The 18,743-nt window shown below is 41.5% G+C and overlaps 1 protein-coding gene across 4 annotated transcripts in view; it reads right to left on the reverse strand.

The window, feature by feature from the left end:
- Positions 1–18,495, reverse strand: part of LOC105691085 (lachesin-like) — a 123,611-nt gene extending 105,116 nt beyond the window's left edge. For 2 of the 4 annotated variants that reach the window (XR_007279243.1, XM_048657905.1), the window contains exons 1-2: positions 17,113–18,475; positions 10,208–10,470 (exon numbers count right to left, since the gene is read on the reverse strand). Coding sequence is in view for 3 of the 4 variants with exons in the window: in XM_048657905.1 (XP_048513862.1) it covers positions 10,208–10,280 (73 nt within the window). In the remaining variant the exon portion in view is untranslated. Of the gene's footprint in view, positions 1–10,207; positions 10,471–17,112 lie in introns of all 4 variants that reach the window. The other 2 variants (XM_048657907.1, XM_048657906.1) reach the window with 2 other exon arrangements.
- Between the last annotated feature and the right edge of the window lie 248 nt (positions 18,496–18,743).

An 18,743-nucleotide genomic window follows, 5' to 3' on the forward strand; every position in this document is an offset into this window, starting at 1 on the left:
TCGCGCCTTCTCTCTCCACTTTGTGAAACTACGAAATTCGCAAAACCAAAAAATATAGTCGGTATCGATTTGAAACGACGAAATAAAAAATTGTAAATTTCGCACGGCTCCTACACCGCGCGACTTTTTCCTTCCTCCGAACTTCCGCCTCGATTTTATTCTTCGGTTTCGCATTTTTCGAAGTGCTTTTTACTTTCTACCTTTTTTTTTTTTTTTTTTTTTTTTGTCATTACTTCAAAAAGCTGCGCTTTGAAATAATTACGTAGTGGGACGTAGAGTGACGATTGCAGAAAAAAAAAAACACCGGAGAAAGGTGATGTTTTTCGAGACGGTTGAAAATCCGACGTCAGGTGAGACAAGGGCTTTCTTCAAATGGAAGATGAATGCCCAAGACGACGTTGAAGACCACCACCACCTTACCAACGATCGAATTCCTTTTCCCCATCCTTCGTTTTTCTTCCATCCCGCTCTTTTGAATTCGACATTTCTTTCTCTCGGTTTATTTCTTCTTTCCATTTCGTATAATCGCCGATCAACACGCGACTCCGACTCGCCTTTATTCGAAAAAACTAACCGCGCGTCGTCGGATGAAAATCAAACGGAAGATGTCCTCGTCGGACAACGAGCGATGGTCCAACGTTTGAATAAATCCAACCCATCATACACTCGTACGAGCGAATTTAATAATTGTTGTAAATGTTTTGTTTAGCGCTACGGGATGTTTGCGGGTTTACACGAGGGGATGTTACGTGTATAAAGGACCAGGATATGGGGCTCTACGGTCAACAGTGCAGCAGCGGCGCAGCAGTCAATTACAGTAGATCAATGTCAGGATGTTCTCGATATTGGTATATTCTATTCCGTTCTATTACCTTTCCATTCTGTTCTATTCTATTCTGTTCTGACCCACGGCTACCCGTACCCGATACAATACCGTAGCAAATAACAGACTCTAACGGTGCAGACCACAAAGAGAATCAACGTTTGCATTGGGAACATTCGACTTCCTCGTCACGCCGCCGTTGCTAATGATTATCGCTACGATATGACCGCACCGCGAAACTCCTACTGCGGGCTCGAAAATATTCGAAAGCAAAAAATTTCCATCCGCCAACTTTTTTTTCCTATCAAGAACAGTTTCTGAACGTCGTGTTCTTCGACCCGATCGACTCTGATGGTATTCTTTGAACGAAAAATTGTAATTTTGGACGAAAAAAATAAGAACGATTTTTCGTGCAACGGGTTACGTGGGAGAACGAGATTGAAGCGTTCGTCCCTCGTTCCTTCATTGTTTTTTTCTTGCAATTTTTAATAACGGTACAACTCGATGACGTCGTTCCGAGGAACAACAATTTTTGTGATTATTTATTTCGTAACATTTTTGTCGTAGATTTTTGAAGGAGATGCGCGAGCAGCGGTCGCGAAGCGGCAGCTGAGCGAACATTTTCATCTGGACTAAGACCAGAATATAAACCTCAGCAGTGAACAAACCGCCTCGGTTGGATACAATCCAAACGAGCTTATTAAATTAACGCGCGTTACCTTCGCCACCCCCCTTCGATACCCCGACTGTCCTAGTTCGGGCCAACTTAGGGTAAGGTCAGTATAGGTCGGCGCGGATCGGTTCCAAGCGAAGGAAATATCAAAAGGAAAAACGCGTCGGTTTGTCGCGTTGTATGGAAAAAAATTGTCCCCCTTCAAAAAAGCTGCGAGCTCCGGAAGCTTTTTTTTTTTGTCCTTTTTTTCCAATAATCACGTTAACGTGGCAAACGGAAGTAGGTGTAAGAAAGAAGGAAGCGAATAACGAAGAAAAGAAACGATGGGAAGGGGTCGGGTCCAGAAACACCCTCGAGGTTTACGAAGACCTGCGACCTGCTAATTTCGCTCGCCCGATTTATCTGCGTTACACACACGCCGGTATACGGGTCGCGTACGCGACCCTCCCCCCGTATTAAAAAAGTCGCCGCGAATGTCCAACCTCCCCCCCCCCCCACCCCCTCACCCCCCGGTCGGTGTAACGAATCGTTAATGGTTTCAAATTCGCCAAATATTTGACCACGAAAAGCTAATGCGTTATGTATAGATGCGCCATGTGCGTGCATATACCTATATGAACGAAGGTACCCAACCCCCACACATTCGCGTATTACACGTATTCGTATAAAACCTACAGGCATGTGAAAAGTGCGCGTGTGTACGAAGCTGCGATTTTCGGGCGTATTACCGAAAGCTTCGGGTCTCTCCCGAGGGGGACGAAATTGGCGGAGGGAGAGGACGCGAAAAACCGGGAGAGGGGGGGGGGGGTGGAAAGGGAAGAAAAGGTGGTGGGTCGTCGTCCGGCGCCGTGTTTGAGAGAGAGCAAGAGGGGCAGGCGGTTCGTGATTGGAAGACAAAAAGAGCCACAGTGCCACAGCTGTATAAACGAGGGAAAAAAGGAGCAGCGAGAAGGAGATGAAGCGGAGGGAGGCGGTAAAGAGGGGCGGGGTAGGGGGTAGTAGTGAAAAATAAAATACCGTTGGCCAATAATAGGGGAAACAAAGAAGCACCCGTATCACCCGCTCGCTCCGGTAGGTTCGGGCGCCCCACAGCCGCCCTACCGGCGTCGGCTTACATCGGAAACAACTCTCAACGATATTCCCTTGATGAGGGTGCTCCGTGAAACGAGCGAGCGAGTTTATACCCGAGCATTTGCGTGTCAACGTTCCTTCCCGTAATCTCCATCCCCTTCTGCCGCCGTTCCGTTCTCACCCACCCCCTCCCCCCCCCCCGCCGACCGAACATCCACCTCCTCATTCACCTCGTCCTTTTCTAACGGGAAAACGTCGACATTTACCTGTTGCATAAGTGATTGTATGCCCGGCTGTAAAGCTATACAAGGTAGTCTCTGCAGATCCATCTTTATTGCACGTATATTCCGATTATGGATATACACATACCTATACGCACGTATTCCCCCGTATCGTTCGCGTCAAAGTAATTCGCGTGAAACTTTTTTTCTTTCTTGCAATTTTTAAAGCTGCGCTTGTTTTTTTTTTTTTTTCTCCATTTTTCTCTCTCTCTCTCGTTTACGGAGGGGAAATTCACGCGTACCTACCGTAGGTGTACGGAGCACTGTTTTTTGTTTTTTTTTCTTTCTCTTGTCAACTTTTTTCATTTTATTCCATCGCACTTCAAATTCGAAACACTTCAAATTGCACACGAGGGACGTATATGATTTTCCGTATGGAAACGAAGTAGGTGATGAGCGTGAATTTTATTTTGTCTGTTTTTTTTTTTTTTTTTTCTTTCGATTTGCAAAATAACAATATTGCCAAAAAGAAAAAAAAAAGAAAAAAAAAAAAGGAAACGAAAAATTCATAGGTGAAATAGGTGGGTAGGTATGTGCGAAATTATACCTCTCTATATTCCAACGCGAACAATTATTATTCGCGATACGTCTATGCAACGTAGGTGTGTTCATATTTTATGCGGTTTTACAGTTTACGTATGAGTACGAGTGGGTTATATATTATACGTAGATTTTACCTATACGGTAATCGGTTATTCGATGAACGGATGAATTCCTCGTGTGACAAATGGAACAAGTAAAATCGAAATGGGAAAAATAAAAGAATGGGGAAAAAAGGATGAGAGAAAAAAAAAGAGCAGGAAAAAGTGGCCCATTCGCAATATCGTCATACCCTCGTTACGTATCGATTTATCATGTATTGGTGTATACGTACGTACGTGAGTTATTCGCGTACACGTGTTCGCGGGCGAAGCCGAAAACCAAAAGCCAGAAGCCAAAAGCTTTTGGTGGAAAATTACCGGAGCTTTTGCACAATTTGTGAATTTGTCGCGGATGCGTAATTCGAACGATAATCGCCGTCGCGACACGGTTCACCTCGCACGCACGTACGTACGTACCTGCATACAGCGTATTATTACACGTATTTCATCCGAAATCGTAATAATCGCGTGTCATATTTATTTATTTTGTATTTTGTATTTTCTTTTTTTTTCTTTTTTTTTTCTTTTTTTTTTTGTTTCGTTATGGATGAATTAGTTAATGAATTTCACGTTACGTTCCTTTTAATCACGCGAGGCATTCCGCGAATTTATAGCTTCTACCGGTGAAATTAATATTTACGTAAACATATCGAATTAATTAAACAAATATTTTTGCAAACACCCTTCCGTGGGAATTAATTTGTCAAACATACAGGTATAATGTATGAGTAGAAATCAGTAACCTCCACCGTGAGTGGGAAACGTTTTTTTCTCGTTTTTTTTTTTTTTTTCTTCTCTTCGCTGAAAACGATAAAACGCAAACGTGTACCAAAAATCCAAAAAAACGTCCGACGAAATCTCATTAGCATTTATGAATTATTATGAATTATTTTCTGATTACAATTATCCTTTTCTGCTGTCCTAGTGTCCTAGCTGATTAAGGTATAGGTACATCCCTCAACGACGACATCCCCTACGTTTTTCATTTAATAAAATTTTCACAACGAGGGTTGAAAAGAAAATTTCAAAACACACGCGAAATTGGATGAAACAAAAAAAACAAGAAAAGAAAAAATTTTAAATACCGCAGAAGGCGGATGGGGATGAGAATCGCGAGCTGTTACATAAAATTCAATCGAATGATAATCATTTTTTGAAACACGTCGGCGGGCGAGCGGGCCGGCTGTCTTTCAGGATTTGATATACGTATATATTATTCGACTCGGAAAAATTTAAAAGACCGATCTTTTCTTGAGGGGGCAAACTTTCCGCTGCAGTGCGCGTGTACCGGAAAAAAGAGAAGTCGACGCGTCTCTCGACAGACTCGTTACACCGCCGAGTTCATCTGCTGTACCGTGTTTAAGAATCCTCGGACAGGTCCTCATCGTGACCAGTTCTTGTTTTTCGCTTGTTTTCCTTGATTTTTCCACTTTTCCTTATTTTCCTTCGGGAAACGGTAGCTGCGGGTTCTTCCCCCTATATATATATATATATCCTAAGCTCACCGTCCAGATGATTTGTGGTCCGGGTGCGAAACAGAAGCCCACCTCCGCCGTGTCCTGTATAGGTGTGTATATACGTGTACTATAGCGCGTGTGTTTAGACTTGGTACGGGGATGAAAATGGCGACGTCCGCAACGGGGGGGAAGAGTGGTAAAATAAACGGGGAAAAGGGCACGATTCGCGTAAAACGAACGATAGAACTGCAGGGGAGCGGAAAGAGCGGTAGGAAACGAGAAAGAGAGAGAGAGAGAGAAGGGGTGATTTGTTGCCTGATAAGAGCCGTCCTCGTCGCCGGGTGCTAACGTGAATTAAGACCCTAAATTCCCTAGGGACGTATCAATGAGGGATTCCGGTTATATAGTGCACCGATCGAATTTCAACGCTGAAAATTTCATTCGAATTTTTTCGTCCATCTCTCGTTTGCCAGGAGACTATTATTTGCCCTTTTTTTCATTCGCTCGAATTCGGATACCCGATTCGCGGAATCCCGACGAGTGAAAATCGGAGGATTGTGAGAGAAAAAAAAAAAAAAAACGGAGAGAGTAATAGAAAAATTGATATCGGAATTGACGTCTGTTTTTGACGATGAGTTGTAATTTCAAAAATCAGTAGAACGAAAGTTTCCTTTTGGTTTTTTATTTATTCATTCATTTTTTTTTCTCGCTTTTTGAAACATGTGCAGATGTTTTCCGAGGATCGACGGTAATTGGGTATCGTGAGGATCGAAAAAAAATAAAATAAAATAATCCAAAACACGCCACAAAGGGGAATCAAAGTGCCTAGAAAAGGGGTAATAAAAATGGGGATAGTATACCTGTGAGGGAAAAGTTGAAGAAGAAGGAGATAGCTGAGCTAGATAATGAGGGCGTAATGAAATGGAAAAGTTTTGCGGAAGGCTCGTCGGCCTCGTCCTTCGTCTTCATCTCCTTCTCCTCCGCTTGCTCATTTGCTTTCTCCTTCTATTCCTGCCTGCTCCATCTTCTCCTCAAAGTCCTAATGGGTGGTAAGCGAATTAAAGAATGAAGCCATCCTCTCGCAAAACGGATAGAAGTAGACACTAACTTTATAACCAAGATACCTACCTACTGCTAAAGTACTTTCTGATGTAAAAGTATACCACGCCAAAGTTTAACTCCCTCCAACCCCCCCTCCAATCCCCCCCAAGCTAACGCTACCTTTTTTTCCACCCTCCGACGTTAAAATATCATTAAATAGTATTTGCGCAAAACAGTCATGCAAATTTTCTTATTTTTACTCAATTCATTCATTTTTTCTCCTTCTCTCGCTCATTCATTTATCCATTCGATGTTCAAAGGTCTTCCCTCGGAAACTTTCGATCGCGATTCTTGGCGTAATGAAAAATTTTTCGAAACCCTTGCGCGACGTCAGAATCGCCTTCGTCTCGCCAGAACTTTGGGTATGATTTTTCCCGCTTTTCCATTCTCTCCGTAACTACCGAGTGACCTTGATTCGGTGAAACTTTGAATTGAAAAATGAAGTTTGAGATATTTTGTCATACCGCGCCGTTCGTACGCTCTACAGAGCCGCGGCACTCTACCCGCAACTTGGTGTTTACAGAGTCTGACAAGATTGCGGTGCGGAGGGCAAGGGGGGGCAGGGGGGCAGGGGAATTGGTTTGAGAAAATTCATCGGAGCAAACAGAGCCAAGAAAATTATACACAGAAGTCCAGTGGGGCGCGAGTGAAGGTTCCGGTCGGTTCCTCTGGCCGTGTTATCGTACGGTGGGGCTACTGTGCACGAAGAAAGGAAACGTTGGAAGGGTGGTGGTGTACGCCTATTATACCAGTTGGTTCATGGGCATGGCAGAAGGTATAGTTGCCATCCTAAATTAATATTTGTTACGCCGTTATTCAAATTAGTTGTACCGTTCCCATGAACGGCAAGAGCAATAGCAACACACCGAATATGGGCGGCAAGATCTGGCGAGAAGGTCGGTCGAAGGCCTCGAAAATCAACCCCCCCCGAGCTGATGTATTCAACGTTTTGGCACACGCAGAGAGAAACTGCGCCCTACTCTTCTCTAACTTCGGGATAATACAACGTAGCGTTGGGCGACTGACCTCGATCTACTCCGTGGTGCGATTTTCCGTTCTCTCACACGTTTCGGATTATCCGAAGACTGCAGCTTTCGTTTTTTTTTTTTTTTTTTTTTTTTTCAAATTTCGCGACCGGCAATCGGTAAAGTTTTTTCCACCTCGAAATTCATAACTCTGGAATATCGCTTGTGATAAAGTTGCGCTAGGATGAAGAAGGGAACAGAAAAAAAAAAAAAAAAAAAAAAAAAAGGTCGGAAAATTTTTTAATTTCAAAATACTGCAGCAAAACTTACCCAAACACGATGTTATCACGGCGGAAGAAAATTGCTCCGCAGAGCTCAAATATTCTAACTCAGTGTTCTTTTATTATGGCAGTTTGTTTTTCTTTCTCTTTTTTTTTTTTTTTTCTCTTCTCTCTCTTCTCTTTTACCGCTGCAATTTTTCCAGCGCGGGGTCCAAATTGGGTTAAAATTCCAAGACAGACTCGATTACTCGACGCGCAATAGATACGTGTACCAATATCGTCTCTGATATTCGCGATACATGCAACGCGTTCCAAGCCTCGGGAAAAAGTGGTCGGGGTGTTCATTTTTTTCGTTTTTGTTTTTGTTTTTTTTCCTTCAAGCCATCTCATTTTCAGACGGCGACGTTGACCGTTTCTCGACGATATTTTCTGCCTCTTAAACGAGCTCTTTCCATCCAGGCGTGTGTCCTTTTACCGTACACTGGATATGAAATGCATCGGTACATTGGCGGGTGTACACGGATACATCGACAGCCACAAGTTCACGGGTCCTACGGGATATCGTCTTCCCTCAGGAACTTCAGGAGTCGAAGTAAAAGTAGGAGTATATACGTATGTATAGAGTATGACGAGTACCGCGATCCATAAGCCAGGAAAAGAGCGAAGATGGAAGAAGCGAAACTATAAGGAAGTATAAAGTTCGAAGTATCCGCGATACCCAATTCCTTTTATCCTCTCCGCGGGTTTTTCCCCTCACCGCCTGCCCTTCCTGGCTGCAGTTTTCCACGTCCCTATGTGATATATATATATATCTCTTTCCATATTTTTCCTTCCTCCTTACTTCGACGGATAGATGTGTGTAGTTATACGCGCGACTGTATGCCCGCTGCTACTCGAGGAAAGAGTCGAATAGTTGAAAATAGTTTACCTAATAGTTTAACGTTGAAAATACTTTTCAACAGTTTCCCTGCTTATACCGAAGACGTTGGCATACCTGGGTTATGTATATTCGAGCGCATCGACGTATAGCGAAACAGCGAAGGAAGGACGCGTAAGGGATCCGAGGGAAATAAGGGATAAGGTAACCCCTCTGAGGTAGGGAAACGGTCGATGATCTGATATTCTGTTATTAAATTCCTACAAATTTACTTCCACGTCGTCGATTCAATTTCCCGCGCCCATTACCACCAGGCACAGAGAAACGTCCGCGTACATCGCCCGTGCATACCCGTACGATCTTTCGTTCCAATTATTATTTATCTTGGCCAATAATTTTCATCCACATTGTTTGTACGGTGTACGTCTATCCTGTCCGTGATCACGGTATTAAACAGATATTATCACGTGTACATAATATATTTACTCCGTGTATACGTCTGTATGCGTACATATTACTGTACACGTATCCTCGTGCATGGTACACGTGTTGCGCATTAATATGTATTTAAATTAGCGAGACCGGTTCAAAGTGAACGTGGAAAATTACAAGAACATATATATACCGTCCTGTATATGTACCGTGAATGCCGGGGGTACCTTTGCTTCCCTTAACACGAAACCGGGGGGGGGGGGGGGGGGGGGGGGGGGTGAAGTGTAACCCGGAAGATGGGAGCGGTGCGAATCCTGGGCGTTGAGGAAAGGCACATAACTTGCAAACGAAAACGTCGGATAGGACGACGTCATGCATACCGAGAGACATCTACCCCCCCCCCCCCCCCCCCCCACCCCCCCGCTACCTTCACGGTACTTTGTCAAAGCGAAATTATATTGCAGTATATACGTACGTGTGTATATAGCTAACATACATACGAACTACGTGTATAGGAGGCGGGACAGGTAGACGGAGAATAAGTTTGATTCTACATATTACTGGAAATATTCGGGTCACTGCATCCGAAAACTTTGTAAGTAGAATTTCAAAATTTGAAAAGACTCCTGGAATACCGTATGAATTACAAGGGGGGGGGGGGGGGGGGGGGAGGGAAAAACGAAAAAAATATATCGGGGCACGATCGGAGTTACATTTCCTCCCACCCCTGAAGTCCCGGGGTGGGAGGGGGGGGGATACAGGAAGGCCAAGGAATTCGGGAGATTTTGATTCAGCGTCTACAACGCGCCTTTGGTGGAGTGAAAAATTTTCTATGATAAAACGAAGCGCGCGACGTCTAACCTCGGGGATTTTCGTTTGAAAAGAGGGAGAGAGAGAGAGAGAGAGAGAGAGAGAGAGTTAATATCGTAGGGAGAGAGCGGGATCATTTAAAACTTTCGGAATGGCTACTATATATAATAAACCGAGCCCAAGAGCTTATACTTCGTCGGCGCCATGTTTAGAGATGTACATATAGCTATGAGTACTTTGATAGTAGTAGGGGTCCTCCGCGTGTATATATTCGAAAATACGTACACCGCTTCGCCGGTATACATTTCGCTTCGTAATTTCTTATTTAGTGATAATTACAAGTTTTTACCATCTCTTTTCACCCTGCAACCACCGCCGTCCCTTCCCTTATTCCCACCGCCCGGGAAACGCTCTTCATTCTCCCTCGCGACTCTCCCAGCCATTTAATAAGCGACGGAAGTTTTGATTTCAGTTTGACTTATATATGTATACACAAAAATATACATGACACGCGTACGTATCCGCACTCTTACCTGCGAAATTTCTATAACATATATATATGCAGTGTTAACTTCCTCTTCCAGAAGAATTTCACCCCCCCCCCCGCCCCGATTAATTATTATTAATCCGACACTAAGAATTTTCTCCTTCCACAACCAGTAATTCTGTATAACGTGGCAAATTCCTTCGTAGAAAAAAATTAAAATACAGAAAAAGTAATTGAGAAAAAAATTTGCGAAATACATAGTTCACTGTAACACCCGCGTTGTTGAAATAATCTTGGATCAAACTTACCTTGACACATTATCATGATGATGTGGAGTACGCTTATCGTGAGGTAACGACTCCTTCTTCTTCTGTCAGCCATTTTGTATTTTAATTGATTGGTTTTTTTGCTTTTTTTCTTTCAAAAAAGTTTTATTTAATTAATCGATCTTGCTTCGATTACTTTTTTCGTGTTTTTTTATAGTATTTTATTCCTTCACCACTTTGGGACGAGTTACGCCTTCGGCAGGCGATTGTTCATCGAAACTTTTCTAATCCGATGAAATCTATGTCTGCAACAGAAAGACAAAAAAATCGATTTTACATGATCGGATATGCAGTGATCGATAATTCGGGATGCGAATTGAATTTTTGTGTTAGAAAAACTCGTGATTTCCGCAAATTTTCACTTATTTTCGAACAGTGACCAAATCGTCTCGAGATATATACGTATGTATGTACATACGTTGATACACATGTACACCTATGTCGATAGCGATTCAATCGGTAAATATTTACTCGATTAATTATTCATTTACACGTGGTCATCTCGACACCGCTATCTCGTATGTATAATAATATGGGCTATTAGGCAAAAAATAAATCATTGTTTTTATTGGGTTTAATATGCTTTTCTAAAGAATTTTGGCCTCAGGAATCCAAATCTGGAAGAAGAATTGAACTATCTCTAAAATTGACCGAGTTATTGCCAATTTTCAGCTTTTGGGGGTCAGAAATAAAAAATTTATTTTAAGTCTATCTCAATGTAATTTGAGCTCAGAAACCCGAATCCGGAAGAAAAATTGATTTATCTGCAGAGATGACCGAGTTATCCCCATTTTTTCACATTTTTGGGCATAAATTTGAAGATATCTCAGAGGGAAAAAATCGCAGCTCAATTTGGACAACGGATTCGTGTTCCTGGGGTCAAAATACATGAGAAAAGTGCCATACGATCGATTTAAAAAAATAAAAATTTTTGGCCAAAATTTGAAAAAATCGTAAGGGGTACCCCTTGGAAAAATCTCAAATTTTGGCAAAAATTTTTTATTTTTTAAAATCGATCGTATGGCACTTTTCTTATGTATTTTGACCCCAGGAACACGAATCCGTTGTCCAAATAGAGCTACGATTTTTTCCCTCCGAGATATCCTCAAATTTATGCCAAAAAATGCGAACAAATGAGGATAACTCGGTCATTTTTGCAGATAGATCGATTTTTCTTTCGGATTCGGATTCCTGAGCGCAAATAACGTGAAGATAGAACAAAAAATAAATGTTTTATTTTTGACCCCAAAAAGCTGAAAATTGACGATAACTCGATAAATTTCAGAGATAGATCAATATTTCTTCCAGATTCGGATTGCTGAGATCAAAGTACGTAAGAAAAGCGTATTAAACCCAATCAAAACAATGATTTATTTTTTGCTCAAAAATCGAATTTTCTCTTGGTTTTATTCGTAGACCCACTTTGATTCGTCGCAGTCCATGCACGGGTCGAAATACTCGAATTCCTCAATTCACCAGCGAGCCCGGGCTTTGCTGGAGTCAGGTAGCCAGCAGCGTAGCGCTTTGTTGTGAGACGTCACCTTGCGGGCTGAGCAGAGGTGACGCCCCACAACAAACCGCGCGTTTTTGGTACGAGATTTTTTTATTTGTATATAGAGGGATATACCTTCGTACCTACAGACGGGTTACCTGTTCGTCATTGTAACCCAAAAATTTGCCAAAAATCAATTCGAATATTTGGAGTAATACCCGTCAAATGGAACGAAATAACGAAAATAATGATAAAAACTAAACTGAGTAATAAAAAACTCCTTCGCTTCATCGTTATCGTTACAGTTGATTTGGCTCGTTTGTTTTTCGTTCCACTATTATTTATACCATGTAGTTTTTTTTTTGTTTTTTCCTTTATTTTTCAACGGTGGAAAACGCGCGCGATATATTTCAGTTATGGAGATGAAAATTTATTTTTCATTTCTTCCCTTTTTCACTCGACTTTCCGATCCGAGTAGAGCTTGGGCGACCCGAATATACGTATGTTTTTTTCAAGTTTCCGTATCCCTTCTCCACCCCTTCCCTCGTCCAATAGAAATTATTGGTATAGTTTACCACGCCTATTATGAATACACGGAACATACATACGCGTGCACGTATATTACAGTAATTACCCGAATCGTTTCACCGCAGGGACGTATAGGGTAGTGGTAGTAGTGGCGGTAGGTAGCAGCGGCAGAGTTGGTATAATCACCGTAAAAGTCACGGAACGTTGGTTGAATTTGGAAATTTTGTTGTAAAACTGTTTGGCACAATTGTTTAATCCAATCTGGCAAATGGATTTCCATATAACATATATATATATATATATATATATATATATATAACACACATACATATCCACCCATGGGTATCCAACCCCTATACCTGATAAGTGTATACGTGCGGCTGTGTTATTTGTATGTATACCTATATCTTACGGGGTGTAGCGCGCCCGCGGGTTATATCTGTGCCCGCGTAGGTGATGGGGCGCCGGTAGTTTTGGGGGGGGGGGGATAGGGGGATAGGGGGAGATGGCGAGGGGTAGGAGGGGATGGAGGGGGATGACCCGCTGCAGGCGTCGGTTGCAGATTTACGATTCGATTCGCAAATTAACGGAGGTTATTGCTTCATTCCAACGAACGGTGGAGCTGCACAGCCCCCCGTCCCGTCGACGCGACGGTCATGTGCTACCTGCTGCTACTCATTGCTCTGCAAAACTAGGCGAGTTCGCGATGACCGTACGCGTATAGGTATACAGACGTGCGATATGTAAGAGGGGAATTGAAAGAAGAATTTACATAGGAGCAAACCGTGCAGATTATACGAACGAACTTTGGCGCTAGGGTGTTGTCGGTATACCTATCTGTGATCCGAAAATTTATTCACACCGATCCCCGTAAGAAGACGATTAATTGGCGCCCGCGGAGCGGCGGCGGTAACGCCGATTTGAGTTTATGATTTTCTGAATTTATCGGTGCAAATGTTGGAGGGGTGTGAAAATTAAAATCGTTGGAAACCGGGGGTGAAGTTAGTTCGGAAAATTTGTCGAGTCGGCGTGTGGAAAAGCTCACGTTGATGTAATGGATATAAGATTTGAATAAATAAGAAAGGGGTAGATATGTGTAGGTAGCTATACACGTGTAGGTGACGCGAGTTTGCGGCGATGCGTAACCTATATATTTCATATAAGATAAATACAAATTTACTTAGGCACATTTTGTTTGCAGAATTAATTGTTTAAGCCTGAGGGGGTGGTTAGAGAAAATTATTAGGGACGGAACGGAGAAGAGACCGCAGTGAAACGTTACCCGGGAGAGAAAAGTTGGCGAGTGTTTTCATTTTCATTTTCATCATCTTCTTCTTCTTCTTCTTCTTCTTCCTCTTTTTCTATTTCGGATGATATTTAGAATAATCCTTAATACGACCCACCGACCTGACCTTATAATTTCATATCTTTCGTCTTTCGTCTTAATTTTAATATTCGGTGTTATATTTGCAGCTGGTTTAATTTTGAATGTTAATTTACGCAAGGTTTTTCCGAGCATTGAGGGAGTAGTAGAAGGTCATCAAGAACTTGCAGGGTTATATATTAAACATATATATATATATACATACCTATGTATCAAATACAAACAACTTTATTTAATTTAACTCGTATAATTTTTCGTACGGATAAGCCTACTCGCTACCGCTGATGCCGGGGCGTTCCAAAAGCTAATGTACATAGGTACATATGTACACATACATTTTAAATATATATATATATATATATATACAGAAGCACGTGTACAAGTGATGGGTTCAAAGAAGGAAGTGCCCGGGGTGCCCGGAGGCGACGAAGAAGGATATTTTCCCCTCGAACCGTGATATCTACAGAATTTTAGAGAAAGCGACGTGAAAAAACAGCGGAATAATTTAAAATCTCCTTTTATTTTTCTTTCAATTTTTCAGTTTCTAGATTCCTAAGTCGGGACGGCCGAGGAGACGAGAAAAATTGAATAATACAATATTTCGAAAATTTCTTCGCCCCCACTCTTCGGAGGGATGATTACGAGAGTGAGACGAGAAGTAGAACGGGAGGTAGGAGTGAAATGTGACTATTTAAAAAATGGCTGAACGAAAAACCGGTAAGGAACAGGTTAAAAGAAAAAATAATGATAAGTAAAAAATGAAACAAGAGCGAAGATATCGGGGATGGGTTAAGATTGGTTAGATTTAGCGATCCAAAACTAAAGCCAAACATGATTTATATCGGCGTATGAAAAAGGCAATCTTTTCCGCCAAGCAATTCATATAGGTATAAGAAATTGAGAATACCCGACACGCTCGCGTTCACGTACCGGAGAATAATATAGTAGAAGAAGTGTTTCTCAGGTCAGGTTTGGATAAGAGATGCAACAATATCCTACGCTCCGCCACTTCCCTTACTCTCAGAAATTGTGTTACTTGGAATAAAGATTAAAAAAAAAAAAAAAAAGAAAGAAAGAAATCGTCAACCCCGCAAGTTTTTTTCCACCACCGAACTCTGCCAGTCCCATATAATCTTCCGAGTCCGCGGAATAATGGTGTAATTAAAATATGGGACACCCCAGATTCGACTAACATTACTGGGAAGGTCGAGCCGATACCGGATTGTCCACGGAACGGAAAGCGATTGAAAAAAAAATCTAAAATTGCGAGTGGAAAACGAGTATAAAACTAGAGGAAAAGAAAAAAACCCGTACTTTGGCGAAAAAACGAGAGAAAAAGAGAGGCGTGAGAACAGCGAAAAGCAGAAGTAGCTTTCTAGTATAACTCCATCAGGCAATATATTTATGGCAAAGGGAGGTTGGTTGTAAACAATTAGCGTGATCGTTATTTTTAATTAGTGTGTAGCGCAACTTTACTGCAGTGGAACGTTTCAACTTCGTCGTTGTTGCTGTTTTTTTGGTTTTCCTTTTTACTTTTTTAACAATGTTTTTTTCTTTTTATTACGAAATTTTTATTTTTTTTTTCCAGTTTCTGTTACTGGACACCGGCGGCAACCGCAGCAAAAATATAGTGCAGAGTTCCCAGTGCAACCGGTTACTGTGTAACTACGGACGACTGTAGAAAAAACTGCGAAATTGGATTGAAAGTTCGAAAGCTGTCTACGTGGTGGATATTGAGGAATCGTACCGACAAACAGATTTCGATGAACGATTCTAAATTTCCGTTATTTTTTTTTTTGTTTCTCTGTTTCTCTACCATTTGTTTTACAAATTTCACGTACTTCGCAATCCGGGTAAAAGATTGAAATTGTTTTTTCGTCTAACGAAAAAACTCCACGTGATTTACTCCGTATACGAATGCACGCGGCGCATCCATGTCTGGTCAGGGAACTCACGTTTGCCTGATGAAAAATTTTCAAAAATCATATCTCGAGGTAATTAGGAGAGAAAAAAAAAACAGGACAGCTCCAGCCGCGTCTGTCGTTGGTATTTTTTATTTTTGGGTCTTCGGTTTTTCCATTTCTGACTCGGGAGTTGATGGGGATGAAAATTATTTCTCCTTTTTTTGCCGCGTCTCTTTCAGTCTCTCTCCTTTGGAGTACAGGTAGTCTCGACGAATATGATCAGTCGTCTCCCGAGCGAGAGAGAAAGAGATATGGACAAACGGGGGCGGAGGTGGGTATCATCCCTACTGTCGCGAAGTGGAATGTCGAAGTTATAACGATATCCACTTTCGACAAGAATTGTGTATAACAAGCATCCGAGTTACTCTAGGCGTACGATTCTGCAGCTTGTGTCGGGGATACATATGTACGCGCTCCGTAGGTGCCCCCATGTACTTCAACGTTATGTATTGTCTTTCAGCAACAAATTTTCACCGCCCAATATTGCGCGGAAAAATAAATAAATAAATAAACAAACTTCCCTCTGCAGTCGTTTCCTCTCTGCTGCAGTCTAACCGATAAATTCTATTCTTCGATTCGCATTTCTAGGGAATTTCTCCCCGTCTCTTTCTCTCGTTTTTCTTTCGGCTGTCTATTTTTTTCCTCACTTTTTTACACAGCGGTTGTGCCATTTCGAATTTCACCTACGATCGAACGGAAAATTGTTGAAATATTTCCGGCTGAATTTTTTTTTTTTTTTTTGCAAACTTTGAAGTTAATTTTTCAATCGATTACTTTCAAACGACGATTAAAAAATTGTTTCTTTCGCTTTCACCCGACATGTAATCCGTTTTGAAATTTTTTTTTTTTTTTTCAATTTTTTACTCGATCAAATGCACGTATATTCTCGAAGAGGCCGAGTGTCGCATATGCTCAAACTTGGCACGAGATCAGCTGGAAAGTTACCTTTTAGATCGTTCAACGAAAAATAATCGCTTTCCATAAAGGGGAATAAAAAAATTTGCTTTCTCCATAGGAATTTTCCCGGAAATATCCTTAGATTCGAACGGGAAAACCAATCACGATGTCATCAATTTTGACGCGTCCCACCGAAAAAAAAAAAAAAAAAAGTGAAAAAAATGTTTGTTTTTTTTCTTCCCTGCGAACCAATTTAGCGTACGTCAAAAGGTTAGTTTTCGATTAACTCGAAGCATATAATAGTCATTACAATTCAAAATTGAACGCCTCTGTGCGTACATTTCGTACAAATGGATAAATGGAAATACGTTTATAAACCCATCTGGCATCTATGGATAGGTTTTAATCCAACTTTTAATTGATATACGTGAAATTCCATCGGGACGACCCAACTGCCGACACGCACCCGACTACATGGAAACCCGATTTCAAGGGCATCGGACGCAAAACGGAATGAATTAAAACAAAAACGGATTGATCGATGGAACAACGATCGGGCACATCCACCGCACAAATTATGATAAGATCGAACGTGTATTACAATCATAAATTCTAAACGTACCTACGTTTGCGCCTAACCATCCCCTAATTTTATCACAAACACTGAGCATCGATTAGTACATATTATATATTTTAATTATTGTTATCTCGCTATCGCTTTGATGATTATTATTGATATTATTATTATTGTTGTATTTATTGGTGCTACGGTACGGAAAAAAATATCAGTTTAAACTCGACACGTGCTTTTATTGCAAAAGCAAACTTTTTTCATGAATATACTTTTCTACTCTCTTGTCTGCACTTCATCGCGTGAAAAGTCCTCTTGACATTTATTCGACAATGATTTGAGTCGATGTTTTTTTCTCTTCCACTACGCGAATTTACCCATCGATCGATCGACTTATTACGTACGGTTGTTCCGTTGCTGAAATTAACGTTTCAATTAAATTGTTTCACCAAATTTTTTCTAACATCGCCAATGATCCATGACAATTATTGTACGTATCGATGAGGTTTATTCAGTTGAAACGAATTTTTCTTCACGTAGAAAAAATCAAAATCTGATTCAACTAGACGACTGAAGAAAAACGGAAAAAGGAAGCAATCGACGCGGAATTTTCCTTCGGTTTTCTAATCTGTTCTCCGTGCGCGAAAAATTGTTCAGTCTTTTTTGCAACGACTAGCAACTTCAGTTTTTTTTTTTTTTTACAGTTCTTATTCCATTCGAATAATTTGGAAGAAAAAATTTCTCTCAACGTTTACAAAGTCACAAGAAACACACGCGCACAAGGTTCAACACTTCACCCCACACGTTGTTGTCCTTCGGGTTTCTCTTAGATTCGAAGAGTGTACAAGAATTTTGGTGTCTGTTAATTTTGACTTTCTTCTCTCTGTGCGTTGGAAAGAAATATCTCACAATGTTCAAATTGCAAGAGAAAGAAGCTAATGAAATGATAAGAAAAACTCGGATTTCATTTGTTTCAACTTTTTGCTGCGAGTAAAGCAAAAATAAAACGAACAGATATCATAAATGTAACAGTATTTTGCGGTGCGAGTTGAAGAAGAATTTAGGGGGGGGGGAGGTTTTAATTATAAAATTTTTGAGATTGCGCACCCGATGAAATTTTATTCATAAATTTCCCTTCCGTTCATACGAAATGGAATTTCGTTGCAAGTTCAACGTCGAAGGCAGGGGGAAGGGGTGGGTGTGTGTTATCGTTTCCTGCGTTAGAAAATGTTTTGAAAAAGTCAGAAGAGATAACCGTGAAAGCGCGCGCGCGCGTCGTGTTATCGCGTCCTCTTGCAGAAGACGGTCGGCGGCGGACTAAACGCGACAGTTTCAACCCCTAAGCGCAGGGGCGGCGAACTCACGAGTCGGGGTTTGGACAGAAACGACTGACTATACGTCGGCGGGTATGCGCGACGACGCCGCGCGTAGCGGCGATAACATATCCACAATTGGTGCAACGAACCTGATCCGATCATCGTTCTACATATTCTTCACCGTCGCTCCTCTCGATCCGTCGTCCCTCTTTGTTTCTCCGCGAGTCGGGGCTCGCGAGGGAGCTCATAATTCGCGGTTCGAGTCGCTGGAGAGTTTCTTTTCGCGATATCGTCTACCTCTCAGCCCCTTTCTTCCGTTAATTAGCTTTATTCGAATTCTTTGAATATCCTCGTCCACAATTCGTC

Source organism: Athalia rosae, chromosome 7 (assembly GCF_917208135.1).
Source record: "Athalia rosae chromosome 7, iyAthRosa1.1, whole genome shotgun sequence".
NCBI lineage: Eukaryota > Metazoa > Arthropoda > Insecta > Hymenoptera > Athaliidae > Athalia > Athalia rosae.